The sequence below is a fragment of the Poromitra crassiceps genome, assembly GCF_964638095.1.
Source record: "Poromitra crassiceps genome assembly, chromosome: 1".
In the NCBI taxonomy this organism is placed as follows: Eukaryota; Metazoa; Chordata; class Actinopteri; order Beryciformes; family Melamphaidae; genus Poromitra; species Poromitra crassiceps.
The window spans coordinates 14781047-14805225 of record NC_139623.1 but is presented as its reverse complement, the minus strand read 5'-3'; the positions used below and the strand labels follow the sequence as shown (position 1 = coordinate 14805225).

Below are 24179 nucleotides of genomic sequence, written 5' to 3'. Positions count from 1 at the left end.
GGCATAGGCTACTTCATTATCAATAAGACTTTAAATTAATGAATTAAGCACAATATAAACAATAACTGTTAAAAAATATATGAAAATGAAAGTTCACAAATATTAGTTAAAATCCTTTCAGTGCAAATGCATTATAAAAACAAAAAAAAATAACTAAGATTTGTTTAGAAAACAAAATTACACAGATTTATTATTATTATTATCATTATTACTACTACTACACCCGGTGCGCGCACTGAATAGGCCTATTATACTATATATTATAGACTATTATACTTACTTTTCTGTCACATCGTCATTATTAAGCCGGCTTATGACTGCATAGTATCTTAATTACTCAAAATATAAGGCGACTAAAAATGGCAACCATATTTTTATTCGGGCAACCAAAAGCTCCTGCCAGGTTGCCCTTCCGGCAACCACTTTTAAAAGTTAACGTTGAGCCCTGCTCTCATAGGCGTTCTTAGCTCATATTTGCGGCTGGTCGCCTAGGTAACTTGTGGAAGTTGCGATGGATACATTTTTGTTTTAATACCCCCCCCCCGGGCTTTATTCCTTGAAAAGGCCTTGAAAAGTAGGCTATCATTACAAAACAGTGGCAAGCCTGAAGTTGCTAAAGCGTAGTGTGAACAACAGTGCTGTTTGTGTGTGTTCTTCTCGGAAACCAGCTTGCAGGTGCTGAGTGTGTGTTAGAGATGGAAATGGAAATTAAATTAATTGAATGAAAATAAAATTATCTAAACCTTGGGGGCATTCTTTGCCCCTCGATCAGGGTTTGAGGGGCATTCTGAGATTTCTTGGGACATTATTGCCCTTGCCCCTCGCTAATTTCCTACACTGACCCTGAAAGCTCCATTACTTTCACTGAACTGTATAGCACTAGGCTAGTATCAACCACATAATATCCATGCTATTAACAGAAAATATGTTAAAATCATAAACAGATAAAAGTTTTGTAGGCCCATTCAGTTTTCATTGGGCCCTACATGTTGCATCTACTCACTGTTTGGCATCGACGAAGAGCATCTCGGTCTTGGCCTTCTCCTCCTCTTTCTGCTCCACCCATTCCTGGAGCTCCGTCAGCTGAGCCTTTCTCCTCTGCACTGGCTCGCTGTTCTCCACCGCTTCCTCAATACACTTCCTCAGTTCTTCCAGAGACATGCCCATCTCCTCCTCCAGATCAGAGTCCCAGCCCTCCACCTCCATTCTGATGAAAGAATGGGAAAACTGTGAGATGGGTGGTAGCCGAAGATCAGGGTGGAAGTAATTTGACTATCACCATCACCTATCCCCTAGAACCTTGATGCGCGGCTCGTGAGACGATGGCGGCTCTAGACTCTTTCATTGGCGGAAAAAAAGAAAAAAAGATTTTTTACAAACTACAAACATAAATAAACGTCAACTTGAAACTAGGGATGTCCCGATACCACTTTTTTGCTGACCGAGTACAAGTACGAGTACTGACATCTGGGTACTTGCCGATACCGAATACCGATACCGAGTATTTAATTAGGGGTCGACAACGTGTTTTTGTTATGCCTTATGGTTAATTAAAAGATAACTTTTCAAGATAATGGGTTTTAGTCATTTTCTTAAGTATATAGCCTATTATCTGCAGAAGTATAGGTTTCACAAGACCACACAAATTTCGCATAATGGGTATCACCTATACTTGATAGTCTCTTCTCTTGATGCCTTATGAAACAAAAGTTTCCCATTAAATAAGGAAATAAGGTTTCCCATTAAATAAAGAAGTATGCTATGAATCAACCATTTAACACATTGAGTGCCACAGCGCTTCAGTAAAATTGTCTGGAGCCTGTGCCAGATTCACTTCCATTCAGTTGAAAACAGCTATAGAATTTTTTCTATTAGGGCTATATGAACAGGGCTGGACTCTAATGAAACATTGGACACTCCTGCTTCTTTCAAAGAAGAAATTTTGTTTCTAGACAGTTCCATTATGAAATGACAGCCTCTGAAAGAAGAGCACTTTCAAGGGTTTTCTGCTGTCTTTTTTTACTTTTCAAGATAAAGTCACTTTTATGAATACTTTTTGCACTCTAATTTCAAGCACATTCACTGACTCTAGCTACTATTTTCTGATGTAGTGACATGGTGTAGTTCTGTGCAGCCTGCGTTTATGTTCATTATGTTGGGTCTCGTAGCTAGATTACTACTTTAATCTTTATTGTAAAAAACGAACTTTATCATGCTTTTATTTTGAAGGCAAAACCAATAAACCGGAAGTGAAATTTTGACAATTGTTGCTAAATTCACGGAAATTAACGTTAGTTCCACTTTTAAAACGTTAAACTTTAAGGCAGTATGGATTACGGGACACGTAGCACATATTACAACGATCTGGTAAGCCTTTGCTTGTTCCACAGCAGTGTGTTGTCTGCTAGAAGAACAACTAATGTTAACCTGGAAGTTGAACAGAACGTTTTCTAGCTTGTTGCAGGCTACGTGGCTAACTGCAGAGCTAATGCAGTCAGTCAGACAGTGAATGGGGAAGCGATGCAGTGCAGGCTGTAGCTCTCTCAGCTGATTACTGACCTGATAGCTTTTTATTTCTCCTCACAAAGCGCTCCAGGTAGAGATGCAAACAAACAGGCTGTTATATTGAAGCTTCTCTGCATGCATTAACAGCTGTGTGAGCCTGACGACTACCACACAGCCTATAGACGGTTTTAACTTGACAACAAAAGCATTCTAAATTGAACCCCCGCTCACTTCCTGTTGCAGTGTTTGTTATGGACAGAAAAGGAAAAAAACTTTCAAGTGCAGGACTGACCATTCCGTGAAAACCGTCTATAAAGCTGAGCGGCAAAAACAAAAGTAACGATGTCAAGTGAATATTTCTGCAGTTTGCCGAATGCTGAGAAAAAGGAAGTGCTGTGGGGTTGCGCTCTGGTGAAAACCGTCTATAATATTATAGCCTATGTTTATTAAAAAAAAAAAAATAATAAAAATAAAATTGACACCCGGTCCGCGACTTTCTTTTCCATCTATCTACCGGTCCTTGGCACAAAAAAGGTTGGGAAACCCTGGTTTAGCCTACTGAGCTGGGTGTGGAGACCAGGAAAGCACAGGCTGAGCTGGAGGTGTGTGGAGCTGCATCCCAGAAGCCGTTTTCCAACATGCGCTTTGTACCGCTAAATGACCGGAACGTGGTCTAATGCCTGCATGTGTGAAAGTTGTTTTCCGGTATAAGCGCGACCCCGTCATCGCGGACATTTCACCAGTTTCGAGCCAGTCAGAAGAGCGGTATGCGCGATAGCGGACTCAAGTGTAGAACGGGTCCAGTCATTTCCCGCGACACTCTCATGGGCGAGGTGTACACACGTTGCTTAATGTTCCAGCGGGCATAATCTAATCATTCGCGCACATTAAAGCAAACTGGCAAAATGATCTTGTGATAATAATGTGTGGGCGTGCTGATTTTCCCCTCTCTCCTCTCTGCTGCCTGCTCGCTCTCTGGCCACAGTCAGTCCTCCTCCTCCTTAAGTCACAGCCCGACAGGGACACAGACGAAGCAAATGCACGAAGCGAAATGTGGAAGTATTTTGCTTACGTTGCCGACAGCGAAGGCAAGCCCGGACACATCAAACGAAGCCAGTCTGTAAAAAGTGCTTCAACGCGACGCAGGTGAACGGATAAACAAGCAAACTTATTTCACCATTCGGAGTTTTGCCGACACGTCACTCCCCACCCGCTCTGCAGTGCCGCCCCGCCCCCCAACATACAGGCAATTTCGCTGCTAGATTCCCATATGCGAGAGGAGAGGTGTGAAGGGAAATGTCCGATATTGACTTACAGGTAATTTTCCGGTACGCATGTGGGAAAACGGCTAGAGAGAGACAGACTGGACATCAGAATGTTTTCATATTTTTTTAATCAAGTCGGTGTGAATGTTTTCATCACTTTTATCATTTTTTATTAAGTTGGCCTGAATGTTTTTTATATCATATATATACAGGGTATATGCAGCAATCCTGAAGTTAAATTCAAGACTTTTTCAAGACCCTTCCAATAAATTTCAAGACCCCATCGCCACTTCGAGCTGTAACCGATTACATCAACGACACACTTTCAACTAACACAATTACTATACATTTTGAGTTTGAGATTGCAAAACTAAACGGTCTTAGTTTGCCATAACTTCTATCCACTGTATCAATACAACAGAATTCAGATGGGAAGGAATAAAGCTCAAGAGAATAAATTGCGTGACTAACCCAAAGGCAAGGTTTATTTAAACTTTTTAAAAAAAGTATATTTAATTATAACAATAACATGCTCACTTGCTCACTCACACGTGCACATAGCAGTGTTTCCCTGAGGATTTGGAGAGATCATGGTGGATAGACCCTGGAACCTCTTGAAAGAAAATGTTGTACATTTTAAAGTAAGATGCATCAATCTGGTGCACTCAGAGCAAAATGAAGAGGTTGAATTGAAATTAATATATGTGGCAGTCAAACTCTATTGTGGCGTGAGAAACACTGATCAACTGTCACTGATCCAATGCTACAATTCCTCAGAAAGAGACCTGTGGCGTCATAGTTTCAATGTTGATGCACACACAGCCTCTGTCCGTGTGCTGGTGAGCCATTAACCATTGATAGTATAGTTTTAACGTACCTTGAATTTGGCATTCCCACATGTTTAATCCTCCCTGGCCATCTGTGCTTTTACCCAAAATATTCCCACAATATTATATTTGTATTTTTCGACAGAGGAAAAGTTCTGGAGGTTCTCGGGTTCTTCTCATTCAGCAGCCATTATCACGTTGAATTGCAACAATAGCCTACGCACAGTTGTAAACAGTTGATGACTTCTTGGCAATCAGTCAGTGATGATCACTCCCATCAGCTACACTGATTGCTCATGTAGCCGGGGGGAGGGGCGTAAATGCACTCTGTCAAGCGACCCGGGCACTTTCTCTCAAGCTGATACTGTGGGGAGCGGTGGGGAGGCGGAGAATGACTTGATAAACAAAACATGTGCACTGTTGTGAGGACCAAAATGAATGAATTCACGTAAACTTTTATCAAAATCTTTGGACATATATGCTATTCACATCGAAAAATAACACATTTAAACACATTTAAAGGGTCTTGAATTTGAAATTTACTTCAGACTTTTCTGTAAAACGTATTGAAATTCAATACTTTTCAAGGGTCTTGATTTTCACTAAATTTAATTTCCAACTTCCAAGACCCCACAGATACCCTGATATATATATACATACATAAACATAACATATACATAACATATACATAAACATACATAAACATAACATATATGTGTGTGTATATATATATAGCCTATATATATATATATATATATTAGGGCTGTCAGCGTTAACGCGTTAATCGCGTGTTAATGCGTGCCGCCCATAACGCTTTTTTTTTTAATCGCGTTAATCGCATGACGCTATTTTGTCCCTTCGTCGCACCCGTACTTGTAGTCAAGCCATTCGCAGCCGTTTCCTGTCTTCTGCCTGTGGAGGCATGGAAGACATACAGTAAAGACAGCAATGAGTAATACGCTTCTAAATGGCTCGTTTTACTTTAAATAACACCCAAATGGCACAGTGGACAAGTCAAGAGCAGTAGTTTGCACCTTGTGTAAAACGGAATTAAAATATCACCGAAGTACATTGAGTTTGAGCTATCACCTAAAAGCTAAGCATACCAGAGCAGCTAGCGGCCAGCTAGCAGCCAGCTAGCTAGCGTGAGACTCATTCATCACTCATTCTTCCTTCAGAGTCTCGGATGCGTGGGTCCTCTAACCACTGGGAGGTCGGCTCCAATGGCTTCACGCGATATACACGTTATCAATACACAGTTTCCAATACCGAGCCATTATTCACATGGAATTGCCAAAGTTTTTAGCTCAGATACAGCCTTCTTCGGCTGTGTCATTTTGGGTTTCGACTGCTCCACAGCGCCGCCGCCGGAAGTATCAGTTCTGGAGCCTTCTGGAGTGTTTACAATTATTGTGCATTTATTTTCTATTCAAGATGCATTTTGTAGACATTTTGTGACCTCCTGTCTACATTGCACTTCTATTGAATTGAAAATAAATCTAAAATTCAAGATCACAAAGTACATTTATTTGCATTAATTTGATTCCCAATCACGTATATATATCACGTATATATATATATATATATATATTAGGGATGGGGGAGAGTACTCGGGTACTCGAGTACTCGTTTGTAACGAGAGTACTCGAGTACCGTTTCCGCTGTCCGGGTACTCGCCCCACCCCCCTCCCCTATAAAAATGGCCGATCTAACGTTAACAGCGTCTGGCGAATCGCCAGCAACACAGACGTCCATGTATATTAACGCAATCTATATTCAGCAGATGTAAAATAAACAAGATTTGATTGCAGTTGTTTTCCGTTCATGGCCAATTTATATATAGATGTGCAAGCAAAGATGGTAACGTTAGATGTTTTTTACTCGGACGGACCACTTTGACTAACGGACCCCTGACAGTAACTTTGTTTACCATAGCCAAACGTTCCGTGTTTCACCACGGGCGGGGACCATCACTCGGATGTTGTTGGTGGTTTTTGCGGTTAACGTTAGCGAACATTATTACTGTTTGCAGTTATCATGTTTGCAGTTATCACTTTTTGGCAGAACACCAGAGTTTTTAATAAGTGGATTTACTTAACAGTGATCAAGAAGCAGTATGGAATGATTACCGACATGTATTGGGAATTACTTTTACTGAGGTAGGCTAACGGCTAACACCGGATCACCTTATCACAGTCAATCTGTAAAAACTAAAAAGTGCACCAGGCAGCGCTTTTTCCATGCAAAATTGGTAATGTGTGTGAAGTTGCTGTGAACAGCCCCATACAAAGCAGATCACCCCTGCTCTCATCACAGGCATTTGGCGAATGCTAATGGTAACTGCTTAACATAGCCAAACTTAGGATCTTTCATGTGTGTGTGTCGTTCCCCCGGGGGGGGGGGGGGGGGGGAGTACTCGAGTACTCTTTCATAACAGAAGGAGAGTACTCGAGTATTTAAATCCCTTACAATGCCCATCCCTAATATATATATATATATATATATATATATATATATATATATATATATATATATATATATATATATATATATATATATATTTTTTTTTTTTTTTTTTTTTAATTATAAAGTCGGTCTGAATGTTTTTATGATTTTTATAATTGTTTCTAACATTTTTATCATTGGTTCTACATTTTTTATCATTGGTTTTATCATTGAATAAACTAAAAACTAAATCAAACGCTTACTGTGTGGTTTTGTGGTAAAAGTGGCTCTCCTCTTGACTTTGACCGCGAAAATAGTGAGGATCACTGATCTATCCCATAACCCCGGAGGGTCATTGGGGCCCCGCTTTGACTATGTATTAGGGATGGGCATTTTAAGCAATTTAAATACTCAAGTACTCTCCTTCTATTATGAACGAGTACTCGAGCGCGCGCGGGTGGGGGGGGGGGTCTGTGTGATTACTATGGTAATGCGGTGCAGGGGTAATGTGCTGTGTGTGGGGCTGTTCACACATAACGTTTGAGAAAGCGTTACCTGGAGCATGTGAACGAGATCAAGATCTTGTTTTTCATTCTGCACTAGAAGATCGATTGTTCAATCTCTAATATTGTCTGTTTTTGATTATGGAGATATTGTGTACATGCATGCCTCATCAACTGCTTTGAAGTCGCTCGACACTGTGTATCACAGCGCCCTGCGCTTCATAACAGGTGATTGTTTTCTTACTCATCATTGTATTTTGTATGAAAAGGTGAGCTGGCCCTCTCTGACAGCTAGAAGAGAACAGCACTGTCTCTTATTTATTTACAAAGCCTTGATTGGACAGCTTCCACTGTATCTGTCTTCACTTCTTACTCACATCAACACCAGTTATTGTACACGCTCGCAATCTCACCTCAGGCTGCGTATTCCACGAGTGAGATCCGAACAAAGAAAGACTGCTTTTTCATTTTATGCCCCTAACAAGTGGAATATACTCCAGGACACTCTAAAGCTGGAGAAATTGATCTCTCTGGACTCATTTAGAGTACTCCTCGAGAGCACACTGCACGAGGAATGCACATGTTTTAGTTGATTATCATTTGTTCTTATTGCTCTTATCTTGTCTGTCTGTAACCCCTTGTATATGTTCATTGTAACAGGGCGCTCTTGAAAATGAGAGCTTGCTCTCAAGAGCCTTCCCTGTATAAATAAAGGCAAAATAAAAAAATAAAATGTGAGGAGAGGGACTGGCGACTGCACGATTACTACAATAACGTGCATTCCTTTATAACTGGGGACTGGTAATCTTACGACTTCAAAGGTCATGAGTTGGGCAGTGACATCATCAGAGCTGGTATTTCCCATTCCAAACTCGTAGGAGTCTCAGCAGCCCCAACCTCAAAAATCCAAGATGGCTGCGCCGCGCAACAACAGTAGTAGTAATCGTAGTAATGTTGTTTAGCACTTCTGTTTTGTTTGTGTCTCATTAAATCAGCTGTACACACAGCACTGCCTAACATCTATCTGTGTGGACATGAGGCTGCAGTGTTTGTATGCGCGAAATGCCATGTTGTCAATTGTTATTGCTAACAATGGCTAGCCTGGCTAGCGAATGGATCTGACCAATGAACAGTGAACTTCCCAGCTCAAGTTTTCTGCAAATGGAACGCTAACAAAACGGATGTGATGTCATTTAGCCTCCACATCCCAGTTATTTTGCGATAAAGGAACGCACTGTTGTTGCGCGGCGCAGCCATCTTGGATTTTTGAGGTTGGGGCTGCTGAGACTCCTACGAGTTTGGAATGGGAAATACCAGCTCTGATGACGTCACCACCCAGCTCATGACCTTTGAAGTCGTAAGATTACCAGTCCCCAGTTATAAAGGAATGCACGATTAGGTTGGGGCTGCTGAGGCTCCTACGAGTTTGGAATGGGAAATACCAGCTCTGATGACGTCACCGCCCAGCTCATGACCTTTGAAGTCATAAGATTACCAGTCCCCAGTTATAAAGGAATGCACGATATTCCATGGGCACAACTCATACTGCCGCGGGGTTCCGCATTTCTGGGTGTCGAGTGACGTCACGCTGATTCGTCCTGATCCTCCTTTTGTTTACAAACCAATCGACTTCATGATAATTGTAGTTTTGTAAAGTAAAGAATGGCAAACAATTATATGTAGATTTGCCATTTATGCAACACAGACAAACTATCTTGAATGAAAGCGCGCGATAATTTATAATATAACGTAGCTCTATCATCATAGACAAATTGCAGCTACCCTTACAACTCAACACTGATAAAGCTAATGAGAGCTAACGTAACGTTAGCAAAAGCTTACTGGCAAGGTTAGCTGGCGAGGCTAATGTACTAATTTAAGTTAATGTTATTGTACATTTTACCCAATATAGCTTCATCGAGACTTTAATGGCATGCATCCAAGCAAGCGAGAGTTAACTAGAACGACATGGTGGAAATAGCTTGTTAGCCTAGCATTAACTGGAGGGATATTTTCTCATCATCGACTGAGTGCAGCAGGCTTCAAGATACGTTGTATTATGTTCTGTGCGCTTACTGCAAAAGAGGTGTGAGACGATGCGATTCAAATTTGATCCAGAGACAATACTCAAGACTCACCCATTGCTGCTATCCATTCTGTGTTCCCAGTAGTTAACGGTTAGCTAGCTAGGCTGCTAGCCACATTCATTGAGAGCGCAGTGCGCACGCTCTGTCTCCCAGGGTTGCTAGCCGGACTAACCTGAGCCTGGCTTCCGCTCACAATTGATTTTGTCACCCTACCTGGTTCCGGCCTAGAGCCCGCCCTAGACCGGATGGGCAGCGTTTCTAGCTCGTCAACTTTTACGTTAACTTGACAATTTGACCCAAGTATCAGAACGGCAAACAACAAAACAAAAGATGGGCGTACCGAACGAAGTTTTTGAAGAAGTTATTTTAGAAACATTGCGGATTCACAATCTCACACATTTTAAGCCAATACAGAAGCTTTGCATCAGACAATTAATCGAGGCAAGAGACGTCAAGCTAACGGCAACAAAGACGTTTTTGGGCGTACTGCCTTCCGGTGTTCATTCTGGTTCCGTGGTTTACGCCCCATGACAAAAAGCGGGATGAAAGGTGCCCAGACCCGAACTGAGCGGCGTTTTCGCACAGCAAGATTCAACAACATCAATCATGTGAGGGAATCAGCGGAACCCCCACCATTATATATATATATATATATATATATATATATATATATATATATATATATATATATATATATATATATATATATATATATATATATATATATCTATATCTATATCTATATATATATCTATATCTATATATATATATATATATATATATATATATAGATATATATATATAGATAGATAGATAGATATATCTATCGATAGATAGATAGATAGATATAGATATATAGATATAGATAGATATATAGATGTGTGTAGATGTGTGTGTGTGTGTGTGTGTGTGTGTATATATAAAATATATATATATATATATATATATATATATATATATATATATATATATATATATATACACATACATACATACACATAAATGTTGGGGAAACATAATATATGTGTGTGTGTGTGTGTGTGTGTGTGTGTGTGTGTGTGTGTGTGTGTGTGTGTGTGTGTGTGTGTGTGTGTGTGTGTGTGTGTGTGTACCATAAATCCTCTAATAGTGACCGGGGCCTTTATTTACTGAGCCGCAGAGAGCCCCGGGCCTTTGTTGGAGGGAGGTCTATATTAGAGTAGAGGCCTTTATTTCTTAATATTAAACTCTCATGGACATACTCCTTTAATTTCCTGACTTTTATTGCAAAATATTGCAGAAAACCAAACACAAAGCAAATAAATTAATTTCACAGTTACGATAAGTTGTCTTAATAATGATCAGATCAGTAAACTGGAATACCACAGGTATTAGCAAAATATAACATACCCTCTAAATGTGCCCAATGTCACATAAAAACAAAACAAATGCCAGACTGGCCAGTTTTCAGCACAGTCAATAAGAATCAGATTCAGCTTCACAGTGACCTCACAGTGAAAATACGCCCTGTGGCAACGAAACAAATCAGAGAGGCCTGTATTGGAGGGAGGCCTCTATTTGTCCGTGCAGACCGTGGCCCCCGGCCATTATTAGAGTAGAGGCCTTCAATGGAATAGAGGCCACTATTAGAGGATTTACGGTATATATATATAGCCTATATATATATATATATATATATATATCCCCAACATAAATGGGAGCTCGGGCTCTGTCTGTCCCTGTCCCACTGTGATTGTCTCACTGTGACATCATCTGTGATGTCATAAATCCCACTGTGACATCATCAGTGACATCATCAGTGATGTCATAAATCCCACTGGGCGAGCTCGGTCTCTGTTTCTCTGTCCCACTGTGATTGTCATCAGTGTTGTCATAAATCCCACTGATGACATCATCAGTGATGCTGGTCTCATTGGCCACACAGCAGCCGAGTTGCGGGCAAGGCTGTGCAGCAGCCAAGCTGGCCGCTGCACGGGCAGCTCAACGAGCTGCAGGGGCAGCTCAGCGAGCTGCAGGACGGGCGAGGCCTGCCTAGTCCCAAAAGAGGATTCAGAAAGAAAAATTAGATGCCGGCCTCCTGGTGTACCCATCCGTTCTTCTGTCATCATCTCTCCTGCCCCATATATTATTCTGCTAGATGAAAAAGGTTGACGTTATTATTATTATTATTATTATTATTATTATTATTATTATTATTATTATTATTATTATATTTTACTGAACAACAAACAACTTGAATGGAATGTTTTTCCAGAAGCTCCAAAACATAGCGTGACAGAATGAGAGAGAGAAACAAATCTGTTGTGCATTATAATTGTATTTCCATCATTGAAAACTCTTTACAAAAACATCTGTGCCCTATTACTGGCCATGTGAAAGGGAAAACATTTGCCTGTGTCAAGCTGATCAGCAGCTTCGCTTATACTTTCTGCACTGATGAACAGATCCCATGTCTCTATACAGATCACAGCAGCATTTCTGTTCTCTTGGGTTCGAGGCAGTAGCTTGCGTGTGCTTTGTATCTCACTCAGCTTGTGTGGACCTATGAATAGGGATAGGGGAATAGGGATAGATTGCAGTAGTCACCTGGATGCCCCCCCTGTGGGGGGGGGGGGGGGGGGGGGGGACCCACACAGGATCAGGCCAAAGCCAAAAACAAGAGAGTCAGTGCTCACCATGGATGTGCGCACCATGGTTGATGTTAGATTTTCCCAGGTATGCCTAACTGATGCTGTATCCTGATTTTTGTGTGCATCTTAACAGATGAGTTCGATTTATTTGCCTTTAAAAAGTGTTGCCTTTAGGTTGATCACACCAGCAAGCCAGAACTGGGCAGTGAGAAGCCAAAATAAATGTCCTTCATTTCTAGATAAAAATAGGTATGAAACACTGCTGCTCTCAAATATCTGTCCTGGTAGAACTGGATGTTGATGTTTGAGCACTTTGCACTGTGGGATGGGTGTGAACACAGAGATGTCATCACTGACATCTTATGCACCTGGGCCCCCCCCCCCCCCCACACACACACACACACAAAGCAGGATTATAAAGTTAGCCAGATAACTGTGAAAAAAGAGTATGCTATATCCTGATGATACCGAGTTGAATCTGTAAATCTGTAAAGAAAACATGAATATTGGGTTTATGGTTCAATCATACATGTTGATAAGTCTGGTTTACTAATCCTGCTTTGTGAAATCCCCCACTGGTCTAGTAACAGAGACCAGCAGGCCTACAGCAAACACATGAGCCATTTTAATACATTTCGGTTAATTTCAAAGGATGACATCTTTCAGCATCAAGGATTAAAGGGTAAAAAAGATTCACCAAGACATGCAGGCTACATGTTTATCTATGCCTTGTGCGATCCATGAGTAAAGCATAAACAAAACTAAACATTCAAGTATATCTCATTCTCTATAATGATATTCATGGCATACTTATATTTGAAGTCATTGGGCACATTTCAGAGAGGCAGGCAGGGACGATACAAAAGTGAACATAAGGTAGTTGTAGAAATATATTTCCCACCAGACTGCTCAGTCATAACAAAAGCCTAAAAATCCGGCCTGTGGCAGCTCATTGATCTCCAGTTCCATCTGCGGAGTAGGAGTAGATATCATTGCTCTCGTTTGAAGATCTGATGATGATGAAGATCCTTTCCCTTATCATTTGTATAAGGTCTGTGACAGAGAGCAGGTCGGGCCTCCATCAGTCGTCCATTTCCTCGTCTTCTACCTGGTATGTGGAAACAGAGATACCGCTGTAAGGGTCCAGCGCCAGCTTAAAGCAGCGCACTATGGTCACCATCAAAAAGAAGCAGAGGATAAAGAAGAAGAAGACGGCAAACCCCAGGTCCACGTCCACATCCGGATTCAGCCTGGCAACGGGTAGTAGTGGTACATTCATGTTGACAGTATCACAGACTCCAAGGAAAACGGTCTATCCTCCCAACTCCTTCTCTTCCTTCTCTCATTTGTTAACTTCTCGTTCGATAGTTCACCAAACTAGTTCCATGAATGTTGTAAATTGTTCCAAAAGGTATTGATCCAGTATGTCCTTACATGGATAAGCTCTCCAAACCTCCCAGTTGGTGCTCACAGTGAATCCGTTTTGCTCCTGTCGTTTCTATTATTCCTTCTGACTCAACAGCCCATTTCTCTCTGTGTCTTCCTTGGCCTCTTTTTCTCAACATTGACACCTTCTGTCTTCCTCCCCAGCATGTTCCCCCCTCCACCCCCCAAGACAGGATGGATTGGTGGACACAGAGCCACACTTGGCACCTGTGTCCTCCATGAATACTTAATAAGGAGTTTGGTAACGATCAGGCCGTTCCTGAGATTAGGACACCCAGGCATGGCTTTGGTCTGGGAGAGTAGAGCTTTACAGGAGATGACATCTGAACAGGAGCTACCGGTTCCTGCTCCCAAGAGACCTACACACTGGACCCAACAGACAACAGGATACTCTTTTAAGACAAGATGGACTTTGCAAAAGTACCCATCAAAAGTGGCCAAAGATGCCCTGTCTATGCTGCACCAATCGGCTTGCTGAAACATACACTGACACAGGGTTGTCCGTATAAAAATAGGTCAGCAAATCAATGGAGTGGTGAAGAAAAAATGCATAAAAGAAAAAGGAATGGTTGAGGGAGAGAAAGAGGATATGACGCCTTGGTGGCAATTCACTTGAGAGGGGTTGGAAACTGATCCTGTCCAAAAAAATGCAGATTGCGTGTATTCTGATGCCACTACAGAGACACACACAAGTTAAGAGTAAAGTGACCCTATATGCAAATAAGGGTGGACCTGAAAAAGCTGGGATAGCCACCAGAGAGATACAGAGCAGGGGGAAACCTACATGTACCAGTATGTCCACCTGTATCGTGTGGATTGTCTTGAAATGACTCACTCAAGCGTAACCCAAACAGATCATAGCTGAGAAACAGTAACCCTATGTTAGATCCATTACTAGCATTAATTCCATCCGTTGTCACCCCCAGGCTGTGAGAGGAGGGAAGGCGGAGGGAGGAAACTGATCCTCGGAGATAACCACAGATCTCTGCGTTCTCACCAGCTGATAGACAGAGTGGGGAAAGAAAACGGATACATGCCAATCAAAGCAACGTTGTCTTCCGTTTCTTTATACCAATTAAGAACATAAAACTGACAAAGCAAGTAAGTGAACACTGATGGACAGATGTAACTAACAGACATGATGACTCTTGCCTAATGAGTGTCATCAGCAAAGTGCATCGCTACTTTACAGGGCTTCTACACACCCATCATGAAAACACTGACAATGTTAAAAACATTTTCAATATTTTATATTGTGAGACTAGTGTCCACTAACCCCAGTGGTACTTAACTGTCAGTAGTACTTTAAAAGTAATGCAAATAACTTAGTGTTTTGACCCATTGATTTTTGGCAATATAACAATTTAATACAAAAACCAAACATTTATCTTTCTCTCATTTAACATTTCATATACATATACAGTATATTTATATATTTGTGTTTCTATGTGTGATATAAACTGCAGTTCACATAATTGTAAAAACCTGGATACAGAGCAACCAAAGAGGTTTTAAACAATAACACAATCACCAAAATACCACCCTTTTCAAAATGAAAATGGGACACTATCAACATGGGTTTACATAAAATTTACATTTGTCAGCATGAGTGTGCAAGTGTACACAATGAAAAACTGTAATGGGTCAAATTAAAACAAATTCCACACCTTCAAAATTAAAACATTTACCTTTTAGAAGTATAATCTCTCATCCCACATAACTTCAATATTATTCCAGACCACAAACATACCAACAATTTATTGTAAAACACAGGATATAATGTTGTTGGGATCTTCTTGGCAAAAATTCAGCCGGAGTCCAAATGTTTGTCACAAACAAGAGGGCAAAAAGCGGAGAAAATACTTTTGCAAATTATCTCACTTGTAGAACATATTGTTTCAGCTCTGTTTATTCCATTTTTATCCTGAATACAACCCTGATTAAACCGTTATTAAAATACCAATCAAAAAACGGTAATGGAGAGGTCAAGAGATCAAAAGCTCGAAAATAACAATAAACAATACTTGGGAAACATTTCAATTAAATCAAACATTACTACCATGTCTCTCCCCTTTAAAATAACATCAACCAAGAAAAACATTTAGAACAATAAAGAATGGCTTTAAAAGTACATAATTCCTGCTCGTTAATTATTGCTGTGCGATTTCTTTTTTAAATTTCTTTTACAAAAGGAGTATAAAAAAGCCCATACTTGGTACAGAGAGAAAAGGGAAGTGTGTGCTAGGTAATACAGGGCAACAGAAGAGGAAATCAAGCAAGTCAGAAACCCCATGATTGTGTTCAAGTTAAGAATGCATCCATTTTACAAACATACATATTTATGTACATGTAGTCAAAGGTAACAGAATGCACACATTTCAAAAGGGCACCAGACTTATGTATCCAATATTACACTTTGTCGTTAAAACTATTTAGATCAGAGGTTTTCAAAGGTCGAGGCGGGCCTCCCCAGGGGGGCTCCAAACAGTTTCAGGGGAGGCTCAGTGAATGGAAGTGAAAGAATATTCCATTAGTTATTATTACATTAGTTATCAAAAGTTGATCACATAGAATAGCCTAAATGTGTGTGACTCCCAGAGTCAGAAACAAATAAATGCCTTCAGACAGAACTGTTTATGTATTTGATAAAGTCTTAAGTCAAACAGCAATATCAGGCTATCTTGGCTAAATTATTGAGTGTCTACTCTATGGGATCAAATAACATAATCACGATCCCATAGGCATCTAGGATTTGAGCAAGTAAACTGGGGTGGGGGGGGTTCCAGGCTTTGTCCGACGGCTGAGGGGAGTCCCGCAGTGTCAGTTTTTGAAAACCCCTGACAAACTTGACATGTTCCCCGGGGGGAGGAAAAAAATCAATCAATTTATAGGTGATGTCATAAATGTACATAGAAAAGTGTTACTCTGTATGAATCTGCACCATGTAGAAGCACTCCATGAAAGCAGCCATGGGAGTGCTGACATGCATATACTGTACATGCTGTGGGTCTGAAACAGTGACTGAGGTGAGCACAGACAGTGGTGGTTTGCGTGCAATAGCTAAGAATGTAAAATCACCAAAGCTGTATATCCCCGCAATTTCCTGAGTTTAAAACAATGATTGGATAGATTAGTCTAGATGCTATCGGCTATAATAGTATAATACAGCTCATCACCGATGCCTGAGAAAAAACAGGAGTATATGAGATTTCCATTACTGAAAGACCGTTGTGTACATTTCCTTGGATGCCAAAGTGTAAGAGGGTGTTGCGGTGCAGTCTATCCATATTGTTCTGGTTGTGTGATTGTGCGCTTGTATACATTATAATATATCACATATCTACAATGTAATGAGTTGTTGAGCTTTGGGCAGTGCTAGCTAGAGAATTCTCTTACAATGGCCTGAATATTGTTTCAATCATCCTCTTTCTATCAGTAGCAATTCCTTGATTCTCATCCCCTATTGATGGTCTGTGTTCAAGTCTATCCCTCCATCTTTAACTGGCTTGTGGCAGTGCAATTTAAGCCATGCTAGGCAAAGGGGGAAAGAGTGCTACTCTCAGGAGCACTAAGGGGGGGGGGGGGGATCAAAAGAGGAGCCAAGGAGCTAAATGTAAGAAAGAGCGAGGGAGAAAGAGAAGAGAAAACAAAGGGGTAAATGGGCAGCAAAATCTGGACCAGGTCACTCGTTGAATGAAGGGTACATGGGGATCTCAAAGTCATCGTTGTTGAAGTTGGCAGGCTGGTCCAGCATAGACAGCACATCCTGAAGCAAATGGGAGGAGACGCAGAGTTATAACAGAGAGAGAGAGAGAGAGAGAGAGAGAGAGAGAGAGAGAGAGAGAGAGAGAGAGAGAGAGAGAGAGAGAGAGAGAGAGAGAGAGAGAGAGAGAGAGAGAGAGCAAGATAGTGTATCTAAGAGAACGAGCTGGAGTCACTCACAGGGAACATGTCTTGCTGGTTGCCCTGAGCATGAGGGTGCTGTTCTGCATTACTCTGGGAGTGCTGCTGGCCTTGCCACTGGGGCCACACTGCCTCCGCGGCCCGGGAGGGGAACTGTGCCCCGGACTGAGAGCCATCTGGGAGAGGATAGAGGGGTGAGAGCCTGAGGACATACCAGGATAACACAAAGACATGGATACAGACACATACTGTACATACGTACTGTACCTACCATAACCGTTGGTGTTCATGCTGGCACGTGCATTGATAGGTGGGTAGTTTGCACCGTTGGTAGGCGTGGGAGCGGCACCTGTGGGCATTTGGCCAAAAGAGTTGGAGGAGCCACCTCCGAATCCCCCCATGGCAGAAAATGGTGGAGACATGGTCTTTGCTGCCTGGGGAGCCACCTGCTGGTCAGAATAGGAAAATAAACTCCTTACTGATAAGGTGGTTGAATGGGGATTAGATGGTGTTAAATTGACTGTGGGAATAAATGATGTGATCATTTCGATATGGGAAACCTTTCAATGACTACGCTATATAAATAAATAAAAATAACATGAATTAAAAGCACAGAAGATTCTAAGTTTATTTCATTTATGAAACAGTCCATGGTTCCTGTTCTTCTAACTCACCTGATTGTTGAATGGTGGTCTAGCTCCAGCCCCTGTACCTGGCCCAGGCCAGCCTCCTGATGGCCCTCCCTGGAGGGGGCGGCTGGTGCTGGCGGGGGTGACTGAGGGGGGAGGTCCATTCTGACGAGACATCTGAGCCAGCATCTGCCCTGCCGAATGAGCCATCTGAGGGGTCTGCACCATCTGAGCAGTCTGCACCATCTGAGGGGTCTGCACCATCTGAGCGGTCTGCACCATCTGAGCGGTCTGCATCATCTGAGGGGTCTGCACCATCTGAGGGGTCTGCACCATCTGAGGGGTCTGCACCATCTGAGCGGTCTGCACCATCTGAGGGGTCTGCACCATCTGAGCGGTCTGCACCATCTGAGCGGTCTGCACCATCTGAGCGGTCTGCACCATCTGAGCGGTCTGCACCATCTGAGGGGTCTGCACCATCTGAGGGGTCTGCACCATCTGGGCGGTCTGCACCATCTGAGGGGTCTGCACCATCTGGGCGGTCTGCACCATCTGAGGGGTCATACTAACAGGCCTGGGGACAAGAGTACGGGGAGTGAGCTGTTTACCGACCCGTGTAGTACGGAGAAAAGAATAGCAAAATGTGATCCAGTGATCCGACTATGGTGAAAACAAGGAGTTGGGAACCACTTCTTGTGCAAAAAGAATACAGCTGATTCAAGTTAACAGTAGTCTCGCTAGCCAGCCTCTCTTCCTTTCTGTCAGAGAGTCTGGCGCTGTGGAAACAGGCAACAGGGATCAGCCCTCCCCTACTCTAAAGCTGCTCTCCCATTCGAGCGGCTGTTTCGGTGGCAGCAGGATATCCGCTCCCCCGCTTGCAAGCTCTGTCACGCTCTGTTCATTGGCTCCGACCATATGTCAATCAGAGCGGCTTCCGCTCCCATGTGTGTCGCTGTAATGCTCCCGCCGAACGCTAACTAGCTAGCGTAGAAAGCTAACGGCAGAAACCTACAGGCTAACTCGTTGCTACACGCTGAAAATGGCAAGTTTTGAAGAAAAATTGGATTGTGCAATAAAGAAGGCCTGCTCGGCACAAGTTCCACCCCGAAACTATTTTCCAAGGGCACTAACGTTAAGCACCGCCCAAGACGAGGCTGATTGGTTAACCCAAACAGAGCATTTTTTTCGCAATCCCACAATGGAAACCTGCGACGCCAGACTCTCTGACAGAACGGAAGAGAGGCTGGCTAGCGAGACTAAGTTAACAGTAGCAAAGATGAAAATTATACATAGGACATGGCGTGGTAAATATGGGAACATAAAACATACATAACTTCGCAAACACATTTTCAGGGGATACATTCTTCTTCACGCAGCAACTACCGTATACGTATGCACTTCAGGGCGAAGGTACTGTATGCCCAGGATGAAAACTAAACGAGGCATTACATCCTTCGTCCCACGCAGCATTCAGCTGCTTAACAAGCTTTAGCTCATAGCTTGATTTCTTAGCACTTTGAATTTGCACCTTGCACCTTGTGCCTTATTGATCATGCAATTTTATGCTTTTTTATGATGTATGTATTTTATGCTCATATATTTTTATTTTTATATGTTGTGCTTTATGTGTGCCTGTGTTCTTTTTGGGCTCTCCCTGTGCATAACAAATTCCCTGAGGGGCAATAAAGGTTTCATTCATTCATTCATTCATTCATTCAACTACATTCACTTTTCCCTTTTTTCTCTACCCTATTCACCTTATGTAGCCACGCCCATTTGACCCGGTTGTGTGGTCGTGTGACGACTTCCGGCTAAAAAACAAAGAAAAAGAAAATGGCTGGCTGCTCCAATATAATCTAACTCTGAATTAACTAATAATTTAGCCAATTGTATGTAACATACCAAATAAAAGCAAAAGGCAATGTCTAAGAGTGCAAAGCCATGTAACTGGCTCGTTAATTCTTGCATTCCAGGGAATTAGGTTAACATCTGCGGGTCTTATAGACGTAAATGGCTCGAGCTGCGCTCGGAGGAGAGAAAACTATCTGAAGCTTTCTTTGTTGGAGTCCAGGTATGTTTTACAAGAAAGTGCTCGTCATTGTCGACGATAACGTTATCTGACCTGGCTAACAGTGGATACTCTGCTTGCTTGCTGTGTACCGAGCTCAAAGTAGTAGGCTACATTCTTTATTTTACCCCCTGCACTGTCCGCTACAAAAACAACTCTCATCTTCATGACGTTCTTTCATATTTCACCGCCGTGACCGCCGGAAGTGTTAACACGACCCGGAAGAATTTGGCCCACCCCCGCGTCTGAACATAAGGTGAATACTGTTTCACACAGCAGACTGCCGTGCCTACCTGTACGCATCATTGGGCCGGGTAGCGGTGTAGTTGTTGGCTGGAGGGTAGATCTGGGCGGTGGGAGTGGAGGTGGAGGGCATGCCCTTGGTCTGCTCCTGGCCTGCGTAAAGAGAGGGGTAGAGCTCTGGCTTCTCTAGGCTCTTACTGTGGTCCGGCCCTGCCGCTGTCACCGCCTGCACTGGCATCTGAGGACAAAAACATTTACCAATGGGGTATCACACTCCAAACATACCATTGCTCTTCTGTGTTAAAACAGGTTTAATTGTTGGACACATGCATTCATGCACAAAGATGCATGGCCTAACCTGTGAGAGGGTGATTGGTCCTGCCTCATATAGACCGTCTCTTCCTACTCCACCTCCCTCCAGCTCTGCCTGCTGCTGCTGCTGTAACTGCCTGAGAGACAAAGAGCGAGAGAGAGAGAGACAGACACAGAGAGAAATACAGAGAGACAGAGACAGAGACGGAGACAGACACAGAGAGACAGAGAGTGAGAGAAAACATAGGAAGGAAGAGCTGAACTTAGTTGAAAATGGTCTATTTTCCATTTCCTCCACCTCCACCGTTGAGTGAGAAATCCCAAACACCTGCCGACAAAATAGCACTCAACCCACCACCAGTCACCATGGCAACACAGAAGAGAAAGGAGGACAGGGGAAAGGAGTACCACGCTCTAGCAGAAGGCTCAGTTACAGGTATACAAATAGGCACCACTATCATGCTACACCACCACCTGTGTTAACAGTTGCCCTTTTTTACTATACGTATTATTATTATGACCATAAGAAAAGAACTATACATGCTTCTCATTGGACAACAGCCCTATCATTCCAACACTACAGGAAAAGACAGACAGAAACGAGGACATGCAGAATCACCCAAAGAGAGGGGGAAACAAAAACAGGAAAAAGGCTATATAGCTTGATGGAAGTGGCAGTTGTCTCCCACGAAGAAGCAGCCCCTGCTCTCCCATGCAGGGAGGGAGGATGGTCAGGTCAGGCCTGGTCTCACCTGGTGGCCACCTGCCCTGGGCTGAGCACCACAGGAGGGCAGTTTGGGCTGCTCTGGCCCAGGGAGGGGGGCAGCGAACCCCCTGGGGAGGAGAGGGGTGTGAGGGGGTCCTGAGTCGAGGTTCTACTACCCCGCAAATACAGGCGGGTGCAGAGGAGAGGTGCAGGGAGAGAGTGATCAGAGTATGATTTATTAAAGGAATGTGATAAGCAGGGCTGTCGTAGTGGGGGGGGGGGAAATGTGGGTTAACGATAAATGTCTGCGGCAGCTCTCTCACGCCATTATAAAAAAGGTGGATAAACTATAAACTTCAGTATATGAGACTAGGACAACTGAAACCCAATCATATCCCTATAAGTATATCATGTTATTATCATCATCATCCAGCTAGCATGACATGGTTAGTCTTCTAGTTTCATATGATATCAGTAGCTTCACTCCAGGTTTAAAAATGAGCCCGCTACAGCCTCTGAAACACAGTAATGTCGGCCGAGAACGACCGCACCATGGATATATGCCTCCGTCAACAAGTGAGCAGTTGACATGCATGTCTGTCCAGACTTTGACGTTTGAGCCAAATGTTAAGAAATTTCATCAAGGTGTTCCTGAGATATCACGTTAACGAGCATGAAACAAGTGGCCGTGATGTCACACCAAAATCTAATCAGTTCATCCTTGAGTCCAAGTTTGAGGCAAATTGGAAGAAATTCCGTCAAGGCGTTCCTGAGATATCGCGTTAAAGAGCTTGGAAATGGGGTTTGTGAGGTCACAGTGACCTTGAACTTTGACCTTTAACCACCAAAATGTAATCAGTTCATCCTCGAGTCCAAGTGGACGTTTGAGGAAAATTGGATAAAATTCCGTCAAGGCGTTCCTGAGATATCACGTTAACGAGCATGAAACGAGCGGTCGTGAGGTCACAGTGACCTTGAACTTTGACCACCAAAATCTAATCAGTTCATCCTTTTGTCCAACGGACGGACAACCCGAATCCATAATGCCTCCGGCCTGGCTATCGCCGGCGGTGGTATAAAAAAGGTGATTTTGTACTTAAACAGTGTTTACCCCTCACTATAGGCCTGGGGCCGGTTGCACCAACTGGTCTTACACTGGTCTTAAGCTAAGTTGGTCGTAACTTTACGACCTAACAGCTACGCCGGTTGCACCAAGACGACTTAAGCCTTATTTTCACTAAGACCAGGCGTAACTCCTACGCCTCGTCAGGAGGAGGCGTAGCAGAGATCTCCGCGGAGACCTTTTTGACCGTCATCGTCGTAACACCGCCAGTTCGCCGTCTTTGAAAGCACAACATTAGATTATAACTAACTAGTTGTGTGGCTTAGCCTTCCCAAATGTTGCCGTTACTTTTTTAGAATGTAATACATAGAATTGGGAACGTTACATTCAATTTCATATAGACTCCCTGACACTAATCGCCGCCGCCATTTTCCCCCGGGGCTTCCACAGGAGGAGGGGGGTGGGAGGAGGGAGGGTGTAGTGACGCACATACAGTAGTGGGTGACAGCGCGAGGCACATGTGGGCCAATCAGAGGGCATTCCCCGACAATTCACATGAACGCGCATTGCTACGACCAGCGTAGTTAAGACCAGAGTAAGCCGTGTTGGTGCAACAGGCGTAAATCCACTCTAAAGACTGGTCTTAACTAAGACCGACGTAGGAGTTACGACCAGGCATAGTTAAGACCAGTTGGTGCAACCGGCCCCTGGTGATAAGGGTGTGAGAGGAATTGGGAATAAGGGCAAGAAGTAAACATACAGAGACATATACTGGCATGAATGCTGTCAAATAATTATGTCCTGCTTATGGTTGTGCAATCATGTTGTGCAACCACTGGTACTGTACTGGTGGGATCGGAGTGACTAAATGTGCGTGTGACTCACTTGACGTTGGCATTGGTACAGATGATATACTCAATCTCCTCTGAAAATGGGTTCTGGAAGGTGAAGGAGCTGGTCCTCATCCAGATCCATTCTCTGGATTTAGAGCGGAACCGGAACATCACAGACAGAACCTGGCCCTTCAGCTTCACCACCTGCAGACAGAACACCATCCAACAAGTCAAACAATTTGATTTTTTTTAAATAGATAATAAGCACAAAAGATAAATGATAGAGAAACTGACTCCACAAAAAGCTGCACACTTGCACACAGCCTCACCTGTTGGAAGCTGTCTCTCAGTAAGCCCTGGTCTTCAGGATGGGCTAGTTCCAGAATGTTCTTACCCAGTAATTCCTGTAATACACAGATAAAACAACAGCTATTAGCCCATAAAACGTTACGACCTCCACACTCTTAGCACAGTCCGGCCTGTAGCCAAGTGAGTCCTGAAGCTGGCCCATTCCTATAACGTAACCACCGCATGTGCAGCTTACCTGGGGCTGGTAGCCCACGGTGGCTGTACATCGGTGGTCTACAAAGGTGAAGGTGCCCTGGCAGTTATGGCGTGAGATGAACTCTACTGGAACACTGATGCTGTTCATGTCTGAGTCACCTGGGCAGCAAGTCACCTAAGGAAGAAAGGCAAAAAATTTTTTTTTGGTAG

The 24179-nt window shown here is 43.0% G+C and overlaps 2 protein-coding genes across 5 annotated transcripts in view; both read right to left on the bottom strand.

Annotated features, from left to right (window-relative positions):
* The window catches only part of setdb1b (SET domain bifurcated histone lysine methyltransferase 1b), a 51522-nt gene extending 41755 nt beyond the window's left edge, over nucleotides 1–9767 (bottom strand). For both annotated transcript variants that reach the window (XM_083640155.1, XM_083640156.1), the window contains exons 1-2: nucleotides 9684–9767; nucleotides 1004–1207 (exon numbers count right to left, since the gene is read on the bottom strand). In XM_083640155.1, coding sequence (XP_083496281.1) covers nucleotides 1004–1207; nucleotides 9684–9700 — 221 coding nt within the window. In that variant the 5' untranslated portion in view covers nucleotides 9701–9767. The remainder of the gene's footprint in view (nucleotides 1–1003; nucleotides 1208–9683) is intronic.
* A 5834-nt stretch (nucleotides 9768–15601) lies between these two features.
* Nucleotides 15602–24179, bottom strand: part of arnt (aryl hydrocarbon receptor nuclear translocator) — a 30073-nt gene continuing 21495 nt past the window's right edge. Inside the window, exons 11-20 of one of the 3 annotated variants that reach the window (XM_083646662.1) lie at nucleotides 24010–24144; nucleotides 23795–23869; nucleotides 23518–23669; nucleotides 21616–21738; nucleotides 20910–21000; nucleotides 20602–20789; nucleotides 18286–18814; nucleotides 17883–18060; nucleotides 17651–17787; nucleotides 15602–17474 (exon numbers count right to left, since the gene is read on the bottom strand). In XM_083646662.1, coding sequence (XP_083502788.1) covers nucleotides 17391–17474; nucleotides 17651–17787; nucleotides 17883–18060; nucleotides 18286–18814; nucleotides 20602–20789; nucleotides 20910–21000; nucleotides 21616–21738; nucleotides 23518–23669; nucleotides 23795–23869; nucleotides 24010–24144 — 1692 coding nt within the window. In that variant the 3' untranslated portion in view covers nucleotides 15602–17390. The remainder of the gene's footprint in view (nucleotides 17475–17650; nucleotides 17788–17882; nucleotides 18061–18285; nucleotides 18815–20601; nucleotides 20790–20909; nucleotides 21001–21615; nucleotides 21739–23517; nucleotides 23670–23794; nucleotides 23870–24009; nucleotides 24145–24179) is intronic. The other 2 variants (XM_083646663.1, XM_083646664.1) reach the window with 2 other exon arrangements.